Consider the following 21,440-nt stretch of genomic DNA (forward strand, 5'->3'; position numbering starts at 1 on the left):
ACCATGCGACATCAAGCGGAAGGAGATTTTGGAGGAGGGTGGCACACCAACTCGCTCGTCCTTCCGCTCCTCAACTGGTTCCAAAGCTGCTCTCCGTCCAATCAGAAAAGTCACGGCTGTCAGGCAAACACCCCGGTGACTGCAAAAAGGGAAACATCACTCCCCGTTTTAAAGAAGGCAGACGCGGGGAGCTACTGGCCGGTGAGCCTCGCCTCTAGCCCTAGGAAGATCACCGAGCAGATGTGCCGGGAACAGAGGGACCAGCAGGTGATCCCAGACAGCCTGCACAGCTTCACCAAGGGCAGATCGTGCCTGACTAACCCAGTGGCCTCCTACGATGGAGGGACTGCATCGGTGCCCAAAGAGAAGGCAACCGACGCCATCGATAAGGACTTTCTGCAAGGCTTGCACCACACCCATGTCATAAATTGGAGAGACGTGGGTTCAAAAAGTGCACTATTCGGTGGATGAGGAATTGGCCTGAGGGCTGCGGTCAAGGCTCTACGCCCAGGTGGAGGCCGGACACAACCGGTGTCCCCCAGGGTGCGTCCCGGGGCCACTGCTCTTCAACATCTCTAACAGCAACACAGGTGATGGGATCGACTGTACCCTCAGCAAGCTTGCAGGCTTCACGCATCAAGCTGAGCGGTGCAGCTCATATGGCAGAACAAAGGGATGCCATCCAAAGGGACTTTGACAAATTCCAACCCACCTGGCCCCAAGGATGTTCAACCAAGTCAAGCAAACCCGTGGACCTTCAACAAAGTCAAGTGCAAGCTGCTGTAACTTGGGCGGGGACAGCACCAGATACGCACACACCATGGGAGAACAACTCCTTGAGGGCAGCCCTGCCAAGAAGGATTTAGGGGTCCTGCTAGACAAAAAACTTAACATGAGCTAGCAGTTTGCACCCGCAACCCCCAAGGCCGACCGCACACTGGTCTGCATCGAGAGGAGTGGCCAGCACGGAGAGGGAGGTGACTGTCCCCCAGCCCCGCTCTGCTCTGCCCGCGTGACACCCCGTCTGGGGTAATGCGTCCAGGTCTGGGGCCCCCGGCTCAGGAAAAATGGCGAGATTTTGGTGAGAGGCCAGAGCACGGCCACAGGGATGATCAGAGGGCTGGAGCGCTTCTCCTACAAAGACAAGCTGACGGAGCTGTGCCTCTGCGGTCTGGAGAAGACAAAGCACCAGGGAGACCACGTTACAGCCTGCCAGTGCTTACAGGGACGTTATAACCAGGAGGGAAATCAACTTCTCACACGGGTAGATAGCAATAGAACACGGCTTTAAAATAAAAGAGTTTAAGATCAGATGCCAAGGGGAGACGGAGGTGAGGCACTGGCACACGATGCCCAGAGAGATTCTGGATCCCCCTCTACCGGAGGTGTTCGAGGCCAGCCTGGATGCAGCATGGGAAGCTTGCTCTACAGCTTGACTTTGGCGGTTGGCAACCGTGCCCTCGGCAGCGAGTGGGAACGACATGACCTCCGAGGCCCCCTCCAACCCAAGCCATTCTATGACACAAAGGGGGCCTACGGGACACCTGCAGTGGGAACCACAAACACGGAGACTGCAGTGGCAGGACAGGGGGCAATGGCTTTCAGCTACAAGAGAGGAGGTTCACGCTAGACGTTAGCAGAGGACTTTGTCCTCTCAGAGGCAGTGGGGCACAGGAAAAGGTCACCCAGAGAAACTGACCACGCCCCAGCACTGCACGCCTCTAACGTCAGGCTGGACGGGGCTTTGGGCAACCCGCTCTAGCGGAAGGCGGCTCTGCCCACGGAAAGAGGGTTGCTTGGAAGCCGATGGTACGTGAGGTCCCTTCCAACCCAAACCACCCTCTCATTCCATCATCTCCTCAAGTCTCCTCATCCTCAACAGGCGCGCTTAATAACTACATCAGGAGGCTCACCTCCATCAGGTGGTGGTGGGCTCCTCCTGGACAGCAACAAACCTTTGGCCTTCGCAATGTAAGATCCTTGCCTTGCAACTATCCGCCTGCTGGTACATTTCCTCCTTCTCACCACAGGCCACAGGAAGCAAGGAAAAGAAAAGACGATGGAGGAACGAGACGCCGCGCCTGAGGAGCACCACAGCCGCACTACCCGCTCGGAAGGATACTTTCTCATTCCTCCTCAAGCACGAGCCCTTTCTACATATTCTCAGCAGCCTCCAACACAGGCCGCGCTGCCTACTCCGACCGCAACAACAGCCAACCCAGAGTTCCTCACACCACCGGAAACTACCCAAGGTTCTTCCAACACGCTTCACTTTTCAACGCTTTGTAAAAAACAAACGCAGAAAGCAAGCCACGGGCAGCACACGTCTCACTCAAGTCGAAAGACCAGGACCCATTACAGCATTATGGCGTTACGTAAGAAAAGTAGAGTTGAACAGGAAGAGGGATTTCACTGAAGGATGCACCAGAGCTCTCGCTGCAGGCCTCAGGGAAAGGATGAAAAAAGATAGCTGCAGAACAGCTGACCCAGAAGATTCCGCCCCACCACTTTCACATCCCCCTTCCAACCCTCGCAGCCAGCCACCCCAAAACACACCGTCGCACAAGGATCTCCACCAACAGCCCCACACACAGCCAAGCCATTTGCTCCCAGACCACAAAAACCAATAGCCAAAAGTGAAAGCCACAGACAAAATCTCTCGGCAACAGGAAAGCGAGGAACGGAAAGATGACACACCACATAAAGCCGGCACCGCGGCACCACACAGACCACTGCCACCACCCAGCCCCACCAGGCTCCTGCCCAGCACGACCCGAGTCCCGCCATGGCTGTGCCTGCAAGCCCACAGCACCCACGGGGGTACGGCATCCTGCTGCTCACGCTCCTTATGAAAGCTCTCGCCGCCGCCGCCGCCTGCAACCACCTTCGCCCCCAGGATGCCACCTTCTCTCGCGACAGCCTCCAGCTCCTCCGGGACATGGCTCCCAGCCCACCCCAGCCGTGCCCACAGCACAACGCGCCATGCTCCTTCAATGACACCGTCCTGGACACCAACAACACCCAGCAAGCCGACAAAACCACCCACGACATCCTCCAGCACCTCTTCAAAATACTCAGCGGCCCCACCACTCCAGCACACTGGATCGACAGCCAACGCCAAAGCCTCCTCAACCAGATCCAGCGGTACGCCCAGCACCTCGAGCAATGCTTGGCGGACAGCCACACACGCTCTCGGACACGATGGCCTCGCAACCCTCACCTCACCATCAACAAACACTTCAGCTGCCTCCACGCCTTCCTCCACGACAACGATTACAGCGCCTGCGCCTGGGACCACGTCCGCCTACGAGCTCGTGCCTGGCTCCTGCACATCCACGACCTCGTGCGCAACACGCGCACCTAGCCCCAAGCGCACCTCCCACCCTCTTCCTATTTATCTATTTATTCAACTATTTATACAAACCGCTATTTATTCGTCTATTTATTCTTCTATTTATTCCACAAAATAAAGCTCTCCTTTTCAAAACTGCCTGCGAGTGCCTCCTTTCGCTCAATCACTGAAGCCTCTTTCAGGGGCAACCAACCCTGGCATTCTCACACACAGCTTTGAAAACTCTGGTACCCACCTGCTTCTTCTGTAAAGTGTGGAGCTTCTGTAAAGCTGCTTCTTGCACGTGGAGGGAGATCCATGAGTTCGGCACAAAAAGCAGACAAAGGAGGGACACCTGCGGCAGCAGGACCGTCCGGCTGGCTTTGACTAACAAAGTTGAAGGAAGAAGCTGATAACCACTTTCAGCACAGAAGCTTGACGGCCACAAGCGGTACCGCGGTGACGGGCAAAAGTAGCCCTACACTTAACTCTAGTCTTGAGTACGGTGATGAAGAACGCAAAGGCGGCGTATGACTGCACTCCTTGACTCTTCACGCAAATCCTGTCAAACATCACCCCACAGAGAGAAACCCACAAGCTTCAGCTTTAAGGGGAAGCAGAACCATCTTGGGGAAGCAGACAAGAGCAAGGTAGGGAGAAGGGAGGAGACAGGAGAGCTGAGAGACGGGAAGCTACAGTCATCTTACTCCACCATGGCGGGGCACCTTCTTGGCAACCACTCCGCCTCACCTCGGGGTGGAGAACACCGGGACAGCATGGATTTGAGTACCGCTATGTCTTAGTTTCAGGCTGGGACAAAACTCTTTTCTTCAGAGCGCCCGACACGGCGCGGTGGTTTGGTTCCACGAGAAAAACAATGCTGCTTACACAACAACGCCTATTCTTGCTGCTAAGCCGTGCTGCACAGAGCCAAGGCCATTCGCAGCAAAAGGCCCAAGGAGCTGGGGGGAGGAGAATTAGCACAGCTGGCTTCAACTGCCCCAAAGGGGTATTCCCTACCATGCGACATCAAGCGGAAGGAGATTTTGGAGGAGGGTGGCACACCAACTCGCTCGTCCTTCCGCTCCTCAACTGGTTCCAAAGCTGCTCTCCGTCCAATCAGAAAAGTCACGGCTGTCAGGCAAACACCCCGGTGACTGCAAAAAGGGAAACATCACTCCCCGTTTTAAAGAAGGCAGACGCGGGGAGCTACTGGCCGGTGAGCCTCGCCTCTAGCCCTAGGAAGATCACCGAGCAGATGTGCCGGGAACAGAGGGACCAGCAGGTGATCCCAGACAGCCTGCACAGTTTCACCAAGGGCAGATCGTGCCTGACTAACCCAGTGGCCTCCTACGATGGAGGGACTGCATCGGTGCCCAAAGAGAAGGCAACCGACGCCATCGATAAGGACTTTCTGCAAGGCTTGCACCACACCCATGTCATAAATTGGAGAGACGTGGGTTCAAAAAGTGCACTATTCGGTGGATGAGGAATTGGCCTGAGGGCTGCGGTCAAGGCTCTACGCCCAGGTGGAGGCCGGACACAACCGGTGTCCCCCAGGGTGCGTCCCGGGGCCACTGCTCTTCAACATCTCTAACAGCAACACAGGTGATGGGATCGACTGTACCCTCAGCAAGCTTGCAGGCTTCACGCATCAAGCTGAGCGGTGCAGCTCATATGGCAGAACAAAGGGATGCCATCCAAAGGGACTTTGACAAATTCCAACCCACCTGGCCCCAAGGATGTTCAACCAAGTCAAGCAAACCCGTGGACCTTCAACAAAGTCAAGTGCAAGCTGCTGTAACTTGGGCGGGGACAGCACCAGATACGCACACACCATGGGAGAACAACTCCTTGAGGGCAGCCCTGCCAAGAAGGATTTAGGGGTCCTGCTAGACAAAAAACTTAACATGAGCTAGCAGTTTGCACCCGCAACCCCCAAGGCCGACCGCACACTGGTCTGCATCGAGAGGAGTGGCCAGCACGGAGAGGGAGGTGACTGTCCCCCAGCCCCGCTCTGCTCTGCCCGCGTGACGCCCCGTCTGGGGTAATGCGTCCAGGTCTGGGGCCCCCGGCTCAGGAAAAATGGCGAGATTTTGGTGAGAGGCCAGAGCACGGCCACAGGGATGATCAGAGGGCTGGAGCGCTTCTCCTACAAAGACAAGCTGACGGAGCTGTGCCTCTGCGGTCTGGAGAAGACAAAGCACCAGGGAGACCACGTTACAGCCTGCCAGTGCTTACAGGGACGTTATAACCAGGAGGGAAATCAACTTCTCACACGGGTAGATAGCAATAGAACACGGCTTTAAAATAAAAGAGTTTAAGATCAGATGCCAGGGGGAGACGGAGGTGAGGCACTGGCACACGATGCCCAGAGAGATTCTGGATCCCCCACTACCGGAGGTGTTCGAGGCCAGCCTGGATGCAGCATGGGAAGCTTGCTCTACAGCTTGACTTTGGCGGTTGGCAACCGTGCCCTCGGCAGCGAGTGGGAACGACATGACCTCCGAGGCCCCCTCCAACCCAAGCCATTCTATGACACAAAGGGGGCCTACGGGACACCTGCAGTGGGAACCACAAACACGGAGACTGCAGTGGCAGGACAGGGGGCAATGGCTTTCAGCTACAAGAGAGGAGGTTCACGCTAGACGTTAGCAGAGGACTTTGTCCTCTCAGAGGCGGTGGGGCACAGGAAAAGGTCACCCAGAGAAACTGACCACGCCCCAGCACTGCACGCCTCTAACGTCAGGCTGGACGGGGCTTTGGGCAACCCGCTCTAGCGGAAGGCGGCTCTGCCCACGGAAAGAGGGTTGCTTGGAAGCCGATGGTACGTGAGGTCCCTTCCAACCCAAACCACCCTCTCATTCCATCATCTCCTCAAGTCTCCTCATCCTCAACAGGCGCGCTTAATAACTACATCAGGAGGCTCACCTCCATCAGGTGGTGGTGGGCTCCTCCTGGACAGCAACAAACCTTTGGCCTTCGCAATGTAAGATCCTTGCCTTGCAACTATCCGCCTGCTGGTACATTTCCTCCTTCTCACCACAGGCCACAGGAAGCAAGGAAAAGAAAAGACGATGGAGGAACGAGACGCCGTGCCTGAGGAGCACCACAGCCGCACTACCCGCTCGGAAGGATACTTTCTCATTCCTCCTCAAGCACGAGCCCTTTCTACATATTCTCAGCAGCCTCCAACACAGGCCGCGCTGCCTACTCCGACCGCAACAACAGCCAACCCAGAGTTCCTCACACCACCGGAAACTACCCAAGGTTCTTCCAACACGCTTCACTTTTCAACGCTTTGTAAAAAAACAAACGCAGAAAGCAAGCCACGGGCAGCACACGTCTCACTCAAGTCGAAAGACCAGGACCCATTACAGCATTATGGCGTTACGTAAGAAAAGTAGAGTTGAACAGGAAGAGGGATTTCACTGAAGGATGCACCAGAGCTCTCGCTGCAGGCCTCAGGGAAAGGATGAAAAAAGATAGCTGCAGAACAGCTGACCCAGAAGATTCCGCCCCACCACTTTCACATCCCCCTTCCAACCCTCGCAGCCAGCCACCCCAAAACACACCGTCGCACAAGGATCTCCACCAACAGCCCCACACACAGCCAAGCCATTTGCTCCCAGACCACAAAAACCAATAGCCAAAAGTGAAAGCCACAGACAAAATCTCTCGGCAACAGGAAAGCGAGGAACGGAAAGATGACACACCACATAAAGCCGGCACCGCGGCACCACACAGACCACTGCCACCACCCAGCCCCACCAGGCTCCTGCCCAGCACGACCCGAGTCCCGCCATGGCTGTGCCTGCAAGCCCACAGCACCCACGGGGGTACGGCATCCTGCTGCTCACGCTCCTTATGAAAGCTCTCGCCGCCGCCGCCGCCTGCAACCACCTTCGCCCCCAGGATGCCACCTTCTCTCGCGACAGCCTCCAGCTCCTCCGGGACATGGCTCCCAGCCCACCCCAGCCGTGCCCACAGCACAACGCGCCATGCTCCTTCAATGACACCGTCCTGGACACCAACAACACCCAGCAAGCCGACAAAACCACCCACAACATCCTCCAGCACCTCTTCAAAATACTCAGCGGCCCCACCACTCCAGCACACTGGATCGACAGCCAACGCCAAAGCCTCCTCAACCAGATCCAGCGGTACGCCCAGCACCTCGAGCAATGCTTGGCGGACAGCCACACGCGCTCTCGGACACGATGGCCTCGCAACCCTCACCTCACCATCAACAAACACTTCAGCTGCCTCCACGCCTTCCTCCACGACAACGATTACAGCGCCTGCGCCTGGGACCACGTCCGCCTACGAGCTCGTGCCTGGCTCCTGCACATCCACGACCTCGTGCGCAACACGCGCACCTAGCCCCAAGCGCACCTCCCACCCTCTTCCTATTTATCTATTTATTCAACTATTTATACAAACCGCTATTTATTCGTCTATTTATTCTTCTATTTATTCCACAAAATAAAGCTCTCCTTTTCAAAACTGCCTGCGAGTGCCTCCTTTCGCTCAATCACTGAAGCCTCTTTCAGGGGCAACCAACCCTGGCATTCTCACACACAGCTTTGAAAACTCTGGTACCCACCTGCTTCTTCTGTAAAGTGTGGAGCTTCTGTAAAGCTGCTTCTTGCACGTGGAGGGAGATCCATGAGTTCGGCACAAAAAGCAGACAAAGGAGGGACACCTGCGGCAGCAGGACCGTCCGGCTGGCTTTGACTAACAAAGTTGAAGGAAGAAGCTGATAACCACTTTCAGCACAGAAGCTTGACGGCCACAAGCGGTACCGCGGTGACGGGCAAAAGTAGCCCTACACTTAACTCTAGTCTTGAGTACGGTGATGAAGAACGCAAAGGCGGCGTATGACTGCACTCCTTGACTCTTCACGCAAATCCTGTCAAACATCACCCCACAGAGAGAAACCCACAAGCTTCAGCTTTAAGGGGAAGCAGAACCATCTTGGGGAAGCAGACAAGAGCAAGGTAGGGAGAAGGGAGGAGACAGGAGAGCTGAGAGACGGGAAGCTACAGTCATCTTACTCCACCATGGCGGGGCACCTTCTTGGCAACCACTCCGCCTCACCTCGGGGTGGAGAACACCGGGACAGCATGGATTTGAGTACCGCTATGTCTTAGTTTCAGGCTGGGACAAAACTCTTTTCTTCAGAGCGCCCGACACGGCGCGGTGGTTTGGTTCCACGAGAAAAACAATGCTGCTTACACAACAACGCCTATTCTTGCTGCTAAGCCGTGCTGCACAGAGCCAAGGCCATTCGCAGCAAAAGGCCCAAGGAGCTGGGGGGAGGAGAACTAGCACAGCTGGCTTCAACTGCCCCAAAGGGGTATTCCCTACCATGCGACATCAAGCGGAAGGAGATTTTGGAGGAGGGTGGCACACCAACTCGCTCGTCCTTCCGCTCCTCAACTGGTTCCAAAGCTGCTCTCCGTCCAATCAGAAAAGTCACGGCTGTCAGGCAAACACCCCGGTGACTGCAAAAAGGGAAACATCACTCCCCGTTTTAAAGAAGGCAGACGCGGGGAGCTACTGGCCGGTGAGCCTCGCCTCTAGCCCTAGGAAGATCACCGAGCAGATGTGCCGGGAACAGAGGGACCAGCAGGTGATCCCAGACAGCCTGCACAGCTTCACCAAGGGCAGATCGTGCCTGACTAACCCAGTGGCCTCCTACGATGGAGGGACTGCATCGGTGCCCAAAGAGAAGGCAACCGACGCCATCGATAAGGACTTTCTGCAAGGCTTGCACCACACCCATGTCATAAATTGGAGAGACGTGGGTTCAAAAAGTGCACTATTCGGTGGATGAGGAATTGGCCTGAGGGCTGCGGTCAAGGCTCTACGCCCAGGTGGAGGCCGGACACAACCGGTGTCCCCCAGGGTGCGTCCCGGGGCCACTGCTCTTCAACATCTCTAACAGCAACACAGGTGATGGGATCGACTGTACCCTCAGCAAGCTTGCAGGCTTCACGCATCAAGCTGAGCGGTGCAGCTCATATGGCAGAACAAAGGGATGCCATCCAAAGGGACTTTGACAAATTCCAACCCACCTGGCCCCAAGGATGTTCAACCAAGTCAAGCAAACCCGTGGACCTTCAACAAAGTCAAGTGCAAGCTGCTGTAACTTGGGCGGGGACAGCACCAGATACGCACACACCATGGGAGAACAACTCCTTGAGGGCAGCCCTGCCAAGAAGGATTTAGGGGTCCTGCTAGACAAAAAACTTAACATGAGCTAGCAGTTTGCACCCGCAACCCCCAAGGCCGACCGCACACTGGTCTGCATCGAGACGAGTGGCCAGCACGGAGAGGGAGGTGACTGTCCCCCAGCCCCGCTCTGCTCTGCCCGCGTGACGCCCCGTCTGGGGTAATGCGTCCAGGTCTGGGGCCCCCGGCTCAGGAAAAATGGCGAGATTTTGGTGAGAGGCCAGAGCACGGCCACAGGGATGATCAGAGGGCTGGAGCGCTTCTCCTACAAAGACAAGCTGACGGAGCTGTGCCTCTGCGGTCTGGAGAAGACAAAGCACCAGGGAGACCACGTTACAGCCTGCCAGTGCTTACAGGGACGTTATAACCAGGAGGGAAATCAACTTCTCACACGGGTAGATAGCAATAGAACACGGCTTTAAAATAAAAGAGTTTAAGATCAGATGCCAGGGGGAGACGGAGGTGAGGCACTGGCACACGATGCCCAGAGAGATTCTGGATCCCCCACTACCGGAGGTGTTCGAGGCCAGCCTGGATGCAGCATGGGAAGCTTGCTCTACAGCTTGACTTTGGCGGTTGGCAACCGTGCCCTCGGCAGCGAGTGGGAACGACATGACCTCCGAGGCCCCCTCCAACCCAAGCCATTCTATGACACAAAGGGGGCTTACGGGACACCTGCAGTGGGAACCACAAACATGGAGACTGCAGTGGCAGGACAGGGGGCAATGGCTTTCAGCTACAAGAGAGGAGGTTCACGCTAGACGTTAGCAGAGGACTTTGTCCTCTCAGAGGCGGTGGGGCACAGGAAAAGGTCACCCAGAGAAACTGACCACGCCCCAGCACTGCACGCCTCTAACGTCAGGCTGGACGGGGCTTTGGGCAACCCGCTCTAGCGGAAGGCGGCTCTGCCCACGGAAAGAGGGTTGCTTGGAAGCCGATGGTACGTGAGGTCCCTTCCAACCCAAACCACCCTCTCATTCCATCATCTCCTCAAGTCTCCTCATCCTCAACAGGCGCGCTTAATAACTACATCAGGAGGCTCACCTCCATCAGGTGGTGGTGGGCTCCTCCTGGACAGCAACAAACCTTTGGCCTTCGCAATGTAAGATCCTTGCCTTGCAACTATCCGCCTGCTGGTACATTTCCTCCTTCTCACCACAGGCCACAGGAAGCAAGGAAAAGAAAAGACGATGGAGGAACGAGACGCCGTGCCTGAGGAGCACCACAGCCGCACTACCCGCTCGGAAGGATACTTTCTCATTCCTCCTCAAGCACGAGCCCTTTCTACATATTCTCAGCAGCCTCCAACACAGGCCGCGCTGCCTACTCCGACCGCAACAACAGCCAACCCAGAGTTCCTCACACCACCGGAAACTACCCAAGGTTCTTCCAACACGCTTCACTTTTCAACGCTTTGTAAAAAAACAAACGCAGAAAGCAAGCCACGGGCAGCACACGTCTCACTCAAGTCGAAAGACCAGGACCCATTACAGCATTATGGCGTTACGTAAGAAAAGTAGAGTTGAACAGGAAGAGGGATTTCACTGAAGGATGCACCAGAGCTCTCGCTGCAGGCCTCAGGGAAAGGATGAAAAAAGATAGCTGCAGAACAGCTGACCCAGAAGATTCCGCCCCACCACTTTCACATCCCCCTTCCAACCCTCGCAGCCAGCCACCCCAAAACACACCGTCGCACAAGGATCTCCACCAACAGCCCCACACACAGCCAAGCCATTTGCTCCCAGACCACAAAAACCAATAGCCAAAAGTGAAAGCCACAGACAAAATCTCTCGGCAACAGGAAAGCGAGGAACGGAAAGATGACACACCACATAAAGCCGGCACCGCGGCACCACACAGACCACTGCCACCACCCAGCCCCACCAGGCTCCTGCCCAGCACGACCCGAGTCCCGCCATGGCTGTGCCTGCAAGCCCACAGCACCCACGGGGGTACGGCATCCTGCTGCTCACGCTCCTTATGAAAGCTCTCGCCGCCGCCGCCGCCTGCAACCACCTTCGCCCCCAGGATGCCACCTTCTCTCGCGACAGCCTCCAGCTCCTCCGGGACATGGCTCCCAGCCCACCCCAGCCGTGCCCACAGCACAACGCGCCATGCTCCTTCAATGACACCGTCCTGGACACCAACAACACCCAGCAAGCCGACAAAACCACCCACAACATCCTCCAGCACCTCTTCAAAATACTCAGCGGCCCCACCACTCCAGCACACTGGATCGACAGCCAACGCCAAAGCCTCCTCAACCAGATCCAGCGGTACGCCCAGCACCTCGAGCAATGCTTGGCGGACAGCCACACGCGCTCTCGGACACGATGGCCTCGCAACCCTCACCTCACCATCAACAAACACTTCAGCTGCCTCCACGCCTTCCTCCACGACAACGATTACAGCGCCTGCGCCTGGGACCACGTCCGCCTACGAGCTCGTGCCTGGCTCCTGCACATCCACGACCTCGTGCGCAACACGCGCACCTAGCCCCAAGCGCACCTCCCACCCTCTTCCTATTTATCTATTTATTCAACTATTTATACAAACCGCTATTTATTCGTCTATTTATTCTTCTATTTATTCCACAAAATAAAGCTCTCCTTTTCAAAACTGCCTGCGAGTGCCTCCTTTCGCTCAATCACTGAAGCCTCTTTCAGGGGCAACCAACCCTGGCATTCTCACACACAGCTTTGAAAACTCTGGTACCCACCTGCTTCTTCTGTAAAGTGTGGAGCTTCTGTAAAGCTGCTTCTTGCACGTGGAGGGAGATCCATGAGTTCGGCACAAAAAGCAGACAAAGGAGGGACACCTGCGGCAGCAGGACCGTCCGGCTGGCTTTGACTAACAAAGTTGAAGGAAGAAGCTGATAACCACTTTCAGCACAGAAGCTTGACGGCCACAAGCGGTACCGCGGTGACGGGCAAAAGTAGCCCTACACTTAACTCTAGTCTTGAGTACGGTGATGAAGAACGCAAAGGCGGCGTATGACTGCACTCCTTGACTCTTCACACAAATCCTGTCAAACATCACCCCACAGAGAGAAACCCACAAGCTTCAGCTTTAAGGGGAAGCAGAGCCATCTTGGGGAAGCAGACAAGAGCAAGGTAGGGAGAAGGGAGGAGACAGGAGAGCTGAGAGACGGGAAGCTACAGTCATCTTACTCCACCATGGCGGGGCACCTTCTTGGCAACCACTCCGCCTCACCTCGGGGTGGAGAACACCGGGACAGCATGGATTTGAATACCGCTATGTCTTAGTTTCAGGCTGGGACAAAACTCTTTTCTTCAGAGCGCCCGACACGGCGCGGTGGTTTGGTTCCACGAGAAAAACAATGCTGCTTACACAACAACGCTTATTCTTGCTGCTAAGCCATGCTGCACAGAGCAATGGCCATTCTCTAGATAAGCTCTGCCTGTAGAGCTTTCTACTCTAGGACATTGCTTCTTGCCCACCGCAGCCTGGCCCACATTCGAATGGTTTTTCAGATCCCTTTATTATTCCAGAAGATCAACACCCAGTGAGCCACTTTTTCTACTCTTTTTACCCTTCAGCACCTCTTCTAATTCTTCAGTAGTCCTAACACTCCAGCCCAGTGTATTGACAATCCATGTCAAGAACTTCTCAACCGCACTCTTAATTTCTTCCATCAGCTCAAGTAATGCTTGGCTGACAACAATACCTGCTGCCAGTCTCGCAGCCCCTCCCACCTTCACTTCAGCATCAACAAATACTTCAGATCTATCCACAATTTCCTCCAGCAGGACTACCACAATGCTTGCACCTGGGACCGTTTTTGTCTATATTCTCATGCCTGCTTTTAACACATGGATTTACTCACATGGGAGACAAAATGATTAGCTCCCCTCACAGTCCTGTCCTAACATCTCAACACCCAGTGACCATCTCCATTCAACAGCCATGGCCACTCAGTGAGAGAAAACAGCCACAGCTTGGGCTGGGTCAGTCCAGCACTGTTCGCTCAGCCTTCCTCAAGCCAAGGGCCACAGGAACAGGGAGAAAGGCATGACTGAACCCAACCCACAAGCACCATGTCAAGGGCTGAGCCTGGCTATGGCATAGCCCATTCTGACACCATGGCTGGCCCACACTACAGCCCAAACTTGTTTGCAATGGGTGGAGGAAGTCTTTGTCATGAGAGACAGTGAGGAGACTGATTGATGGCAATGGGAAGGGGAGCAGCAGTTATTACCAGAGCATTATGGAGGCTGTCTGTACTGCCCCTGATGGAGGGGGAAGGTCACAGTGGACGACATATGACTCATGCAGGTCGACATCCATTTATCATATTTTTCTATCCATCTTCTTTAATATTTATTTGTATTTATTTGTTCCTTTGTTTATTCATTCTTTTTTTTTCTGGAAATAAAGTCTGTGTTAAAAAGAAAGACGAGGAGACTTATCCTGCACATGTGCCACAAGGTAGGTTTTTTGCAGGCAGGTCTCTTGCAGTCTGCACACCCAACGGTCCTTTGTTCACCAACACCTCTGAGCTGCCCATCACTATCATGGACCATGGGGTTGCCATAGACTGGCACACCTATTCAGTCACCATGCCCAGGGGCATCTCCCCTGGATTCTAGATCCTGGCAGTGCAAGTCCACTGTAATAACATGATGCTTGTCCCATGAGCTCTCTTCTGCCACCACTCAGCCACTCCCTCACCACTCCTCTCCCAGTACCAAGGTGTGAAAGTCACCTTCAACACGCTTTGAAACCATCAGTCTAGTACCGCCAGCCTCTCAGCAACGTCCTGGGGCTGGTTGGGGCTTACCAGAGGTGCATGGACAAAGAGCATCTAAAAGGAAAGGGGGGGATCAACCGAAGCCTGTCAAGATTCAACACAGAGCTGCTAACAACTCCATGCAGGAAGCACACAAAAATAGTGACAAAAAATAAAGATGCCCAGGGCCTGCTCATTGCTCACCTACCACCACCACCACTTTGAACTACATCCCAACAGACCCTTCAAAAGAATAACATCCTCCATACACCACTACCCAAGACACCCTAACCCAGCCAGCACACACGGACACAGAGAACCACACGAAGTTAACTGACCACAAATCATCAGCACTGGCTTCTTCATCCTTTGACCATCACCACAAAAAACACTTCCTTCAGGTACTATGTCCACCACACAAACTCAGAATGAGAAAACACCGAGACCCAGTAACTCTGGCCTCCTGAAAAAGACTAAGAGGCTGTTCTCTGTGCTCAAACCACCTCCATGTCACCACTGTGAAGACAATTTTCTGTGCTAAAGCAAGTAGACACACCCCTTACAGCTAGGAAGTGAGGAAACAAGTTGGATTTTGGCACCTACAGGAAAGCACAAATAAGATTTTAGAATGTGCTGTGAGAAAATTAGAAAGGCAAAGCGCAACTTGACCACTGCAGTAAAAGAGAAAAAAAAACTAGGTGTTTTTGTTTTTTTTTTTTTTTTTTTTTTTTTTACAAATATATTAACAATAAGAGGAGAGCTAAGGAAAATCTCCATCCTTTACAGGATGCGGTAGGAAACATTACCACTAAGGATAAGAAAAGGCTGAGGTTCTCAATGCCTTCTTTGCATCTGTCTTTCAAAGACAGACCAGTTATCCTGGAGGTATTCTATCTTCTGACCTGAAAATATTGGATGGGGAGCAGAAAAAACTCTTGATGACTCAGGTGGAAAGAGACCTACTACTCCACTTGGACTGACACGAGTCCATGGGGACGGACTGAATCCACTCGAGGGTGCTGAGGGAGCTGGTGGAAGTGATTGCCATGCCACTTGCCACCATCTGTCAGTGTTCCTTGTCAACTGGAGAGGTCCCATAGGATTGGAGGCTTGCTATTGTGATTCCCATCTGCAAAAAGGGTCTTAAGAAAGATCCGAGGAACTACAGGCCTGTCAGCCTGACTTCAGTGCAAGGAAAGGTTATGGAGCAGTTCATCTTGAGGGAGATCACACAGCATATGTAGGATAACCAGAAGATCGGGTCCAGCCAGCATGGGTTCATGAAAGGCAGGTCGTGCTGACCAACATGATCTTATTCTGTGGTCAAGTGACCCACCTAGTGAATGAGGGGAAGACTGTTGATGTTGTCTACCTAGACTTCAGCAAAGCCTTTGACATGGTCTCCCACAGTGTTCTTCTGAAGAGGCTGGCAGCCCATGGCTTGGACAGGTACACTCTCTGCTCTCTCAGTGACATGCACTTCACTACAAAAAAAGTCATCGAGACCTGGAGCATGTTCAGAGAAGGGCAGTGAAGCTGGTAAGGAGTCTGGAGCACAAGTCTTATGAGAAGCAGCTGAGGGATCTGGCCTTGTTCAGTCTGGAGAAGAGGAGGCTCAGGAGTGACTATCACTCTCTACATCTACATGGCAGAAAGCTGCGGTGAGGTGGAGATTGGTCTCTTTCCCTGTATAACTAGTGATAGGACTAGAGGGAATGGTCTCAAGGTGCAGCAGGGGAGATTCAGGTTGGACATTAGGAAGTACTTCTCTGAGAAAGTGGTCAGGCGCTGGAAGGGTTTTGCTCAAGGAGGTGGTAGACTAGCAATCCCTGGAGATTTTCAGGAAATTTCTAGATGTTGTACTGGGGGATGTGGTTTAGTGGGAAACAGTGGTGATATGTGGATGGTTGGACTGGATGATCTTGGAGGTCTTTTCCAACCTTGTTGATTCTATGATTCTAATACACTCAGCGTCACAGCATGAGACAGGGTGCCCAGAGATGTGGATGTCCCATCCCTGGAGATATTCAAGGTCAGACTGGACCAGGCTCTGAGCCATCCGATCTAGCTGTAGATGTCCCTGGTTCACTGCAGGTGAGATGGTTCAGAAGTCCCTTAAAGGTCCCATCCAACTCAAATGATTCTGTGATTCCACACACATGGGACCTCACTGATTCCATTTTCTGAGGTAGATGAAGAGACCCATACCTCTTCAGAAGACCACAGCAGAAGACAGGAGAAACGCAGGATATTCTAACTTGAATGTCAAATTTTCTAAACTTGTGATAAACTAAAGTGATAAAATTATTGTATTTACCAGGAATACAACTCAACACCCAAGGAGGGATTGGGAAGGTTGAGGGATGTCCATCCTTGCAGACAGACGAAGAGTCACTTAACAAGGTGTTCAGAAAACTCTGGCAAAACTACCCTCAGATTGCAATGAGAACTCTCAGGAAAGAGTTCTTCCATAATAAAACACTGTGCAAAAATTTCAAAACATAAAAAGCTGCTCTGACACATTAAAAACACAGAAATGCAGAAACAGAAAGTTCCAATATTATAGGACAACTACAAAGCAAACATTCAATTCACATTGCAAGAAAACAACAAAACTGAGAACATGAAATTGTTCACAACAAAACTTTGCTTTTTCCTTTTTTTCCCCTTCAACACAGGGCATGAAGACAACTGTCATGAAATTTGCACGACTCTATAGCTTTCAAGGTACAAAAGCTCAGAGAAGATTTCCATTCATGTATCTTTAGAGTTCAAAGAAAGGAAAGGGAAGAGTAAATATCAAGAGATCTCCATCAGTCAAAATACTAAAAACCAAACAAAAAAGCCAACTTGTTGAAGGATAGGTTGGGTAGGAGAGCTCTGACTTGACGAGAAATGTATCAAACCCAAGTAGTCCAAAATATAGTAAGAGATGATGCATTGATATAAAAACATGACAAAAATTGAATATGCAAAACTTACAAATAATATTATTACATAACATCAAAAAAGACACTTGAGCAGGACTGGAGATCTCAGCAGAAGAAGAAAAACACCACAACTTTCATAAGAAGCAAAAAACTAAAGAACACATCCACAACACAGATGCAACAAAAGCCAATAACACAGCACCAACCCCACAAACGCACTTCCTTGCAAACCACATGAAACCAACAGACAAAAACGAAAACCACAGACGGAAACTCTCAGCAAGAAGAAAGTGAGGAAGAGAAAGATGACGCACCACATAAAGCTGGCACTGCGGCACCACACAGACCACTGCCACCACCCAGCCCCACCAGGCTCCTGCCCAGCACGACCCAAGTCCCGCCATGGCTGTGCCTGCAAGCCCACAGCACCCACGGGGGTACGGCATCCTGCTGCTCACGCTCCTTATGAAAGCTCTCGCCGCCGCCGCCGCCTGCAACCACCTTCGCCCCCAGGATGCCACCTTCTCTCGCGACAGCCTCCAGCTCCTCCAGGACATGGCTCCCAGCCCACCCCAGCCGTGCCCACAGCACAACACGCCATGCTCCTTCAATTACACTGTCCTGGACACCAACAACACCCAGCAAGCCGACAAAACCACCCACGACATCCTCCAGCACCTCTTCAAAATACTCAGCGGCCCCACCACTCCAGCACACTGGATCGACAGCCAACGCCAAAGCCTCCTCAACCAGATCCAGCGGTACGCCCAGCACCTCGAGCAATGCTTGGCGGACAGCCACACGCGCTTCTGGACACGATGGCCTCGCAACCCTCACCTCACCATCAACAAACACTTCAGCTGCCTCCACGCCTTCCTCCACGACAACGATTACAGCGCCTGCGCCTGGGACCACGTCCGCCTACGAGCTCGTGCCTGGCTCCTGCACATCCACGACCTCGTGCGCAACACGCACACCTAGCCCCAAGCGCACCTCCCACCCTCTTCCTATTTGTCTATTTATTCAATTATTTATGCAATTATTTATCCATTTATTTAATTTTATATTGGACTAATGTTCACTTTTTGTATAAATAAATAAACTGATGCTTTTAGCACCTTCTTTTGCTCAATCACAAGTATCTTCTAGGGGCAACTTAACACAAGGCCACTTTACTAATAATCAGCAGCCAAAAGTAAACACTACAAACAGATACTCAGTTCAACCCTCACCACACACTACCTATATCCCACGCCTTTATCAAACACTCGTATTCTGACACAGCCATAAACGAACAGCAGCTCCACTAACATGAACTCTCCCCTTTACTCACCACACAGACACACTGCTAAGAACTGCCAAAAACCCTTTACCCATGGCTACTTATCACCTTCTTATTTAACTGAATCTATCTATTTGCATCCTATTTTTCATCTGTTAAGTATTTATAAGACAAAAATAAAAATCTTTTTTAAGACATTCACCAATAGTTTTGCTATCAGAATCAGTAAAACATCACTGGAGGGAATAAACCTCCATATGTCGTGTACTCACCCACCCACTCAACCACCTCCACAAAGGCCCCAGGAGATCCCCAGATTCTTGTCTGTGCATAGGCTACTGCAAGGATGGACATTCTTCCATACGTTAAGGCCAATCCTCATCTCCTGTCTGCCATTAACTTTCTAATAACACGCCAAAGCACTGGGTAGATCTGCCAAAGATTCTACACATCCACTGAGTACTCATCTCTATCTTCTTCTTACTTTGTTAACTGTTGTGCATATAAATTAGGATATTTTTCCTAAAACATTTGGACATTCATTTCATTCAAGTCACATGTTCAACAGGCATAGCAGTGAAATGCTCAGGCAGGTGTGCCCTTATACATTCCCACCACAAGTCTTATTCTCTGCACCAAGCCAACACTTGCAGCCAGGGGCAGCTTATTTTCTACTAGTGTCAGTGGTGCCCTGACTCAAAAGAAGCCTCAGAGATGAGCTCACACAGCTGTGGCATATGTAGCCCCATTGCTCATCAACCAAGCAATCCCAAACAGACAAGAACAGTCTCTTTCTGAACACACAAACTTGAGAATTGGCCAGCCTGAAGATTGAAAACGTCATTCAGGAGTTACAGCAGCCTATCCAGCAACCACATTTATTCCCTGATGCTCAATTTGCCTAACTCCTTCACCACTTCTCAAGAACTGAAGCTTAAAGTACCAGTTCCCATCTTCATCTTCCTTAACAGTATCTTCTGCCTTTATAGGTGAAAGTAAGCTACATCATCTTTCTGACACAAATGTCCATGGAAAAGTAAGGATGAAGCAGGACATAAGCATGCTCCCCCCTACCAACAACAGCAGCCAGATGTGCAGACATGGGCTTGCAGCAGCGTACATCTTTGCATTACATTAGCACTGGGTGCCCACACTGATCACAGCCTCGCAAAGCCCGCAGCTCTTGCACCACCGCTCACCTATTCTGCGCACAGTGCTAAGCCCAGGCCACAGTTATTGTTTGCTCTCATCTAACACTTCTTACCCACAGTATGCCAGAATAACCCTTCCCACATTTCCAAGACTTTTAGTTTACTGTCTTACATGAACTCAAGTCACCACAAACATGTCACCGCAGTTTTCTTTTGTGAAGAGAGCTACTGTTCTAGAATCATAAACCTACTTCTAGCACTTTCTGCAGCACAGCTTTCATTATTGGTAGGTTTTTTTTTTTTTAATTATTTTTATCCAAGCATGTTCTTGCTTGTGTCTGTTGCCCATTTCTTTACCTCACATTCATTCATCAATTTTTTTTTTACTTTTATTTTTATTTTTTTTTAACTTTCAAAGGGTTGTCCTTGCTTTAATACTACTGCTCTTATTACCCTATTTCATTGCAGGATCTCTCATTTAATACCTCCCATCTCACTCTCATGACATATTTGCCCTATTTTCTTAGCTATCTTGTAACTTCTTTCCAGAACTTGTATCAGGTTGCCATGTCTTCATTTAGCTAGGTCTTTCCCTTAATCACAACATGGAGTGATCCACTCACTCTGCAACTTTTCCAAGTTTCAAAGAACTTTTACTAGAAAATAAAAATGGTTTCAGAAACTTTCATCACTGATCTCCAAATTATTGAATGTCAATTTCATCAGACCTCAATTTAAAATCTTCCACTGAACAACTTCCCAATAACAAAACAGTCAGTTCTCCACCATAGTTCTGTGACAACTATGAAGCTTCTTTTGAAGCTAAATATTAGTATTTTTTCCATGGCTTTTCTTTTTCCCATTACAGGAAATATTCACCCTTTTTAACATTACCTGTTACTTCTGTTTTTGGCTTCACTTGTCTTTTCTTCTGGCAATACATTTTTCTTCCAGCATACAATTAGTTATCAGTTATTATCCACATTTTTTTTTCTTCCCTCTCAATTCAGCTGAGAGACTGGGTTTTTTGAAACCACTTCTTTCTCAACTGCTTTCTGTCTTTTTTTTCTCTTAACCACAGCACTATCCTGTGTCTACCCTTCCTTTCATTTTCAGTATTTTTCTGGGACATCCTTGTACTCTAATTGGCTAACCTCCAGATTCCACATGAAGAACTGGCACTTTCTTGATCTTGGCCAAAACATTCACCCAGTAATACCTCTCCTCTTCAGATCACTGCTCATTGCAGTGCACTGCTCATTTTTTGCCTTTATGCATATAGTGCACTGCTTTTACTTTTCTGAGCTACGTGCTACCATCTTCACTTCAGTTTTCAGGGTGACAGGTAACAACTCTTCACCTTTTTACATTCTAGGCTAAGGATCCTTATGAGTCTAACTGCCTGGAACCTGAGTTTCACTCATATGTCCCGTATATTCTGGATTCAGTGAAAACAAACTTTTTCATACTTCCCTCTTGCTGCTCATGGGTTTGTTGCCATTGTGTATACTGCAAATATGCCAGACTCTAATAGTCTTCACAGTCTTTAACATGCACACAATGTTTATCAATGTGCATGCTATGCCATTACAGATGTCTATTTGTTTACTATGCCATCCCTTGCTAGGAGAAGTTCATATTCAGATTTCAATTAGAACTGATGAGATTTTATACTGTTGCTTCAATACAGATAAAAGAATTCTAGTCAAAGCACAGAATATGCTTCAATATTCCATATGCAGATGGACAAATGGGACAA

The 21,440-nt window shown here is 51.2% G+C and overlaps 3 protein-coding genes and 2 pseudogenes across 15 annotated transcripts in view; 4 read left to right on the top strand and 1 right to left on the bottom strand.

Annotated features, from left to right (window-relative positions):
- Positions 1-21,440, bottom strand: part of UBAP2 (ubiquitin associated protein 2) — a 122,746-nt gene that overhangs the window by 32,893 nt on the left and 68,413 nt on the right. The gene's annotated exons all lie outside the window — the stretch shown is intronic.
- On the top strand, positions 1,730-3,571 carry LOC146542118 (interferon pseudogene; annotated as a pseudogene).
- Positions 6,741-7,929, top strand: LOC146542119 (interferon). Its single transcript, XM_085212921.1, has one exon. The coding sequence runs from the start codon at positions 7,136-7,138 to the stop codon at positions 7,712-7,714; it is 579 nt and encodes a 192-aa protein (XP_085069047.1). The 5' UTR covers positions 6,741-7,135; the 3' UTR covers positions 7,715-7,929.
- On the top strand, positions 11,091-12,279 carry LOC146542120 (interferon). Its single transcript, XM_085212922.1, has one exon. The coding sequence runs from the start codon at positions 11,486-11,488 to the stop codon at positions 12,062-12,064; it is 579 nt and encodes a 192-aa protein (XP_085069048.1). The 5' UTR covers positions 11,091-11,485; the 3' UTR covers positions 12,065-12,279.
- On the top strand, positions 17,532-18,229 carry LOC146542121 (interferon pseudogene; annotated as a pseudogene).

The sequence above is a fragment of the Meleagris gallopavo genome, chromosome Z, assembly GCF_905368555.1.
Source record: "Meleagris gallopavo chromosome Z, MGAL_WU_HG_1.1, whole genome shotgun sequence".
Lineage (NCBI taxonomy): Eukaryota > Metazoa > Chordata > Aves > Galliformes > Phasianidae > Meleagris > Meleagris gallopavo.

What these genes read in the sequence shown, in the direction of transcription:
- LOC146542119 (XM_085212921.1), top strand. Translation starts at nt 7,136, where the DNA reads ATGGCTGTGCCTGCAAGCCCACAGCACCCACGGGGGTACGGCATCCTG.
- LOC146542120 (XM_085212922.1), top strand. Translation starts at nt 11,486, where the DNA reads ATGGCTGTGCCTGCAAGCCCACAGCACCCACGGGGGTACGGCATCCTG.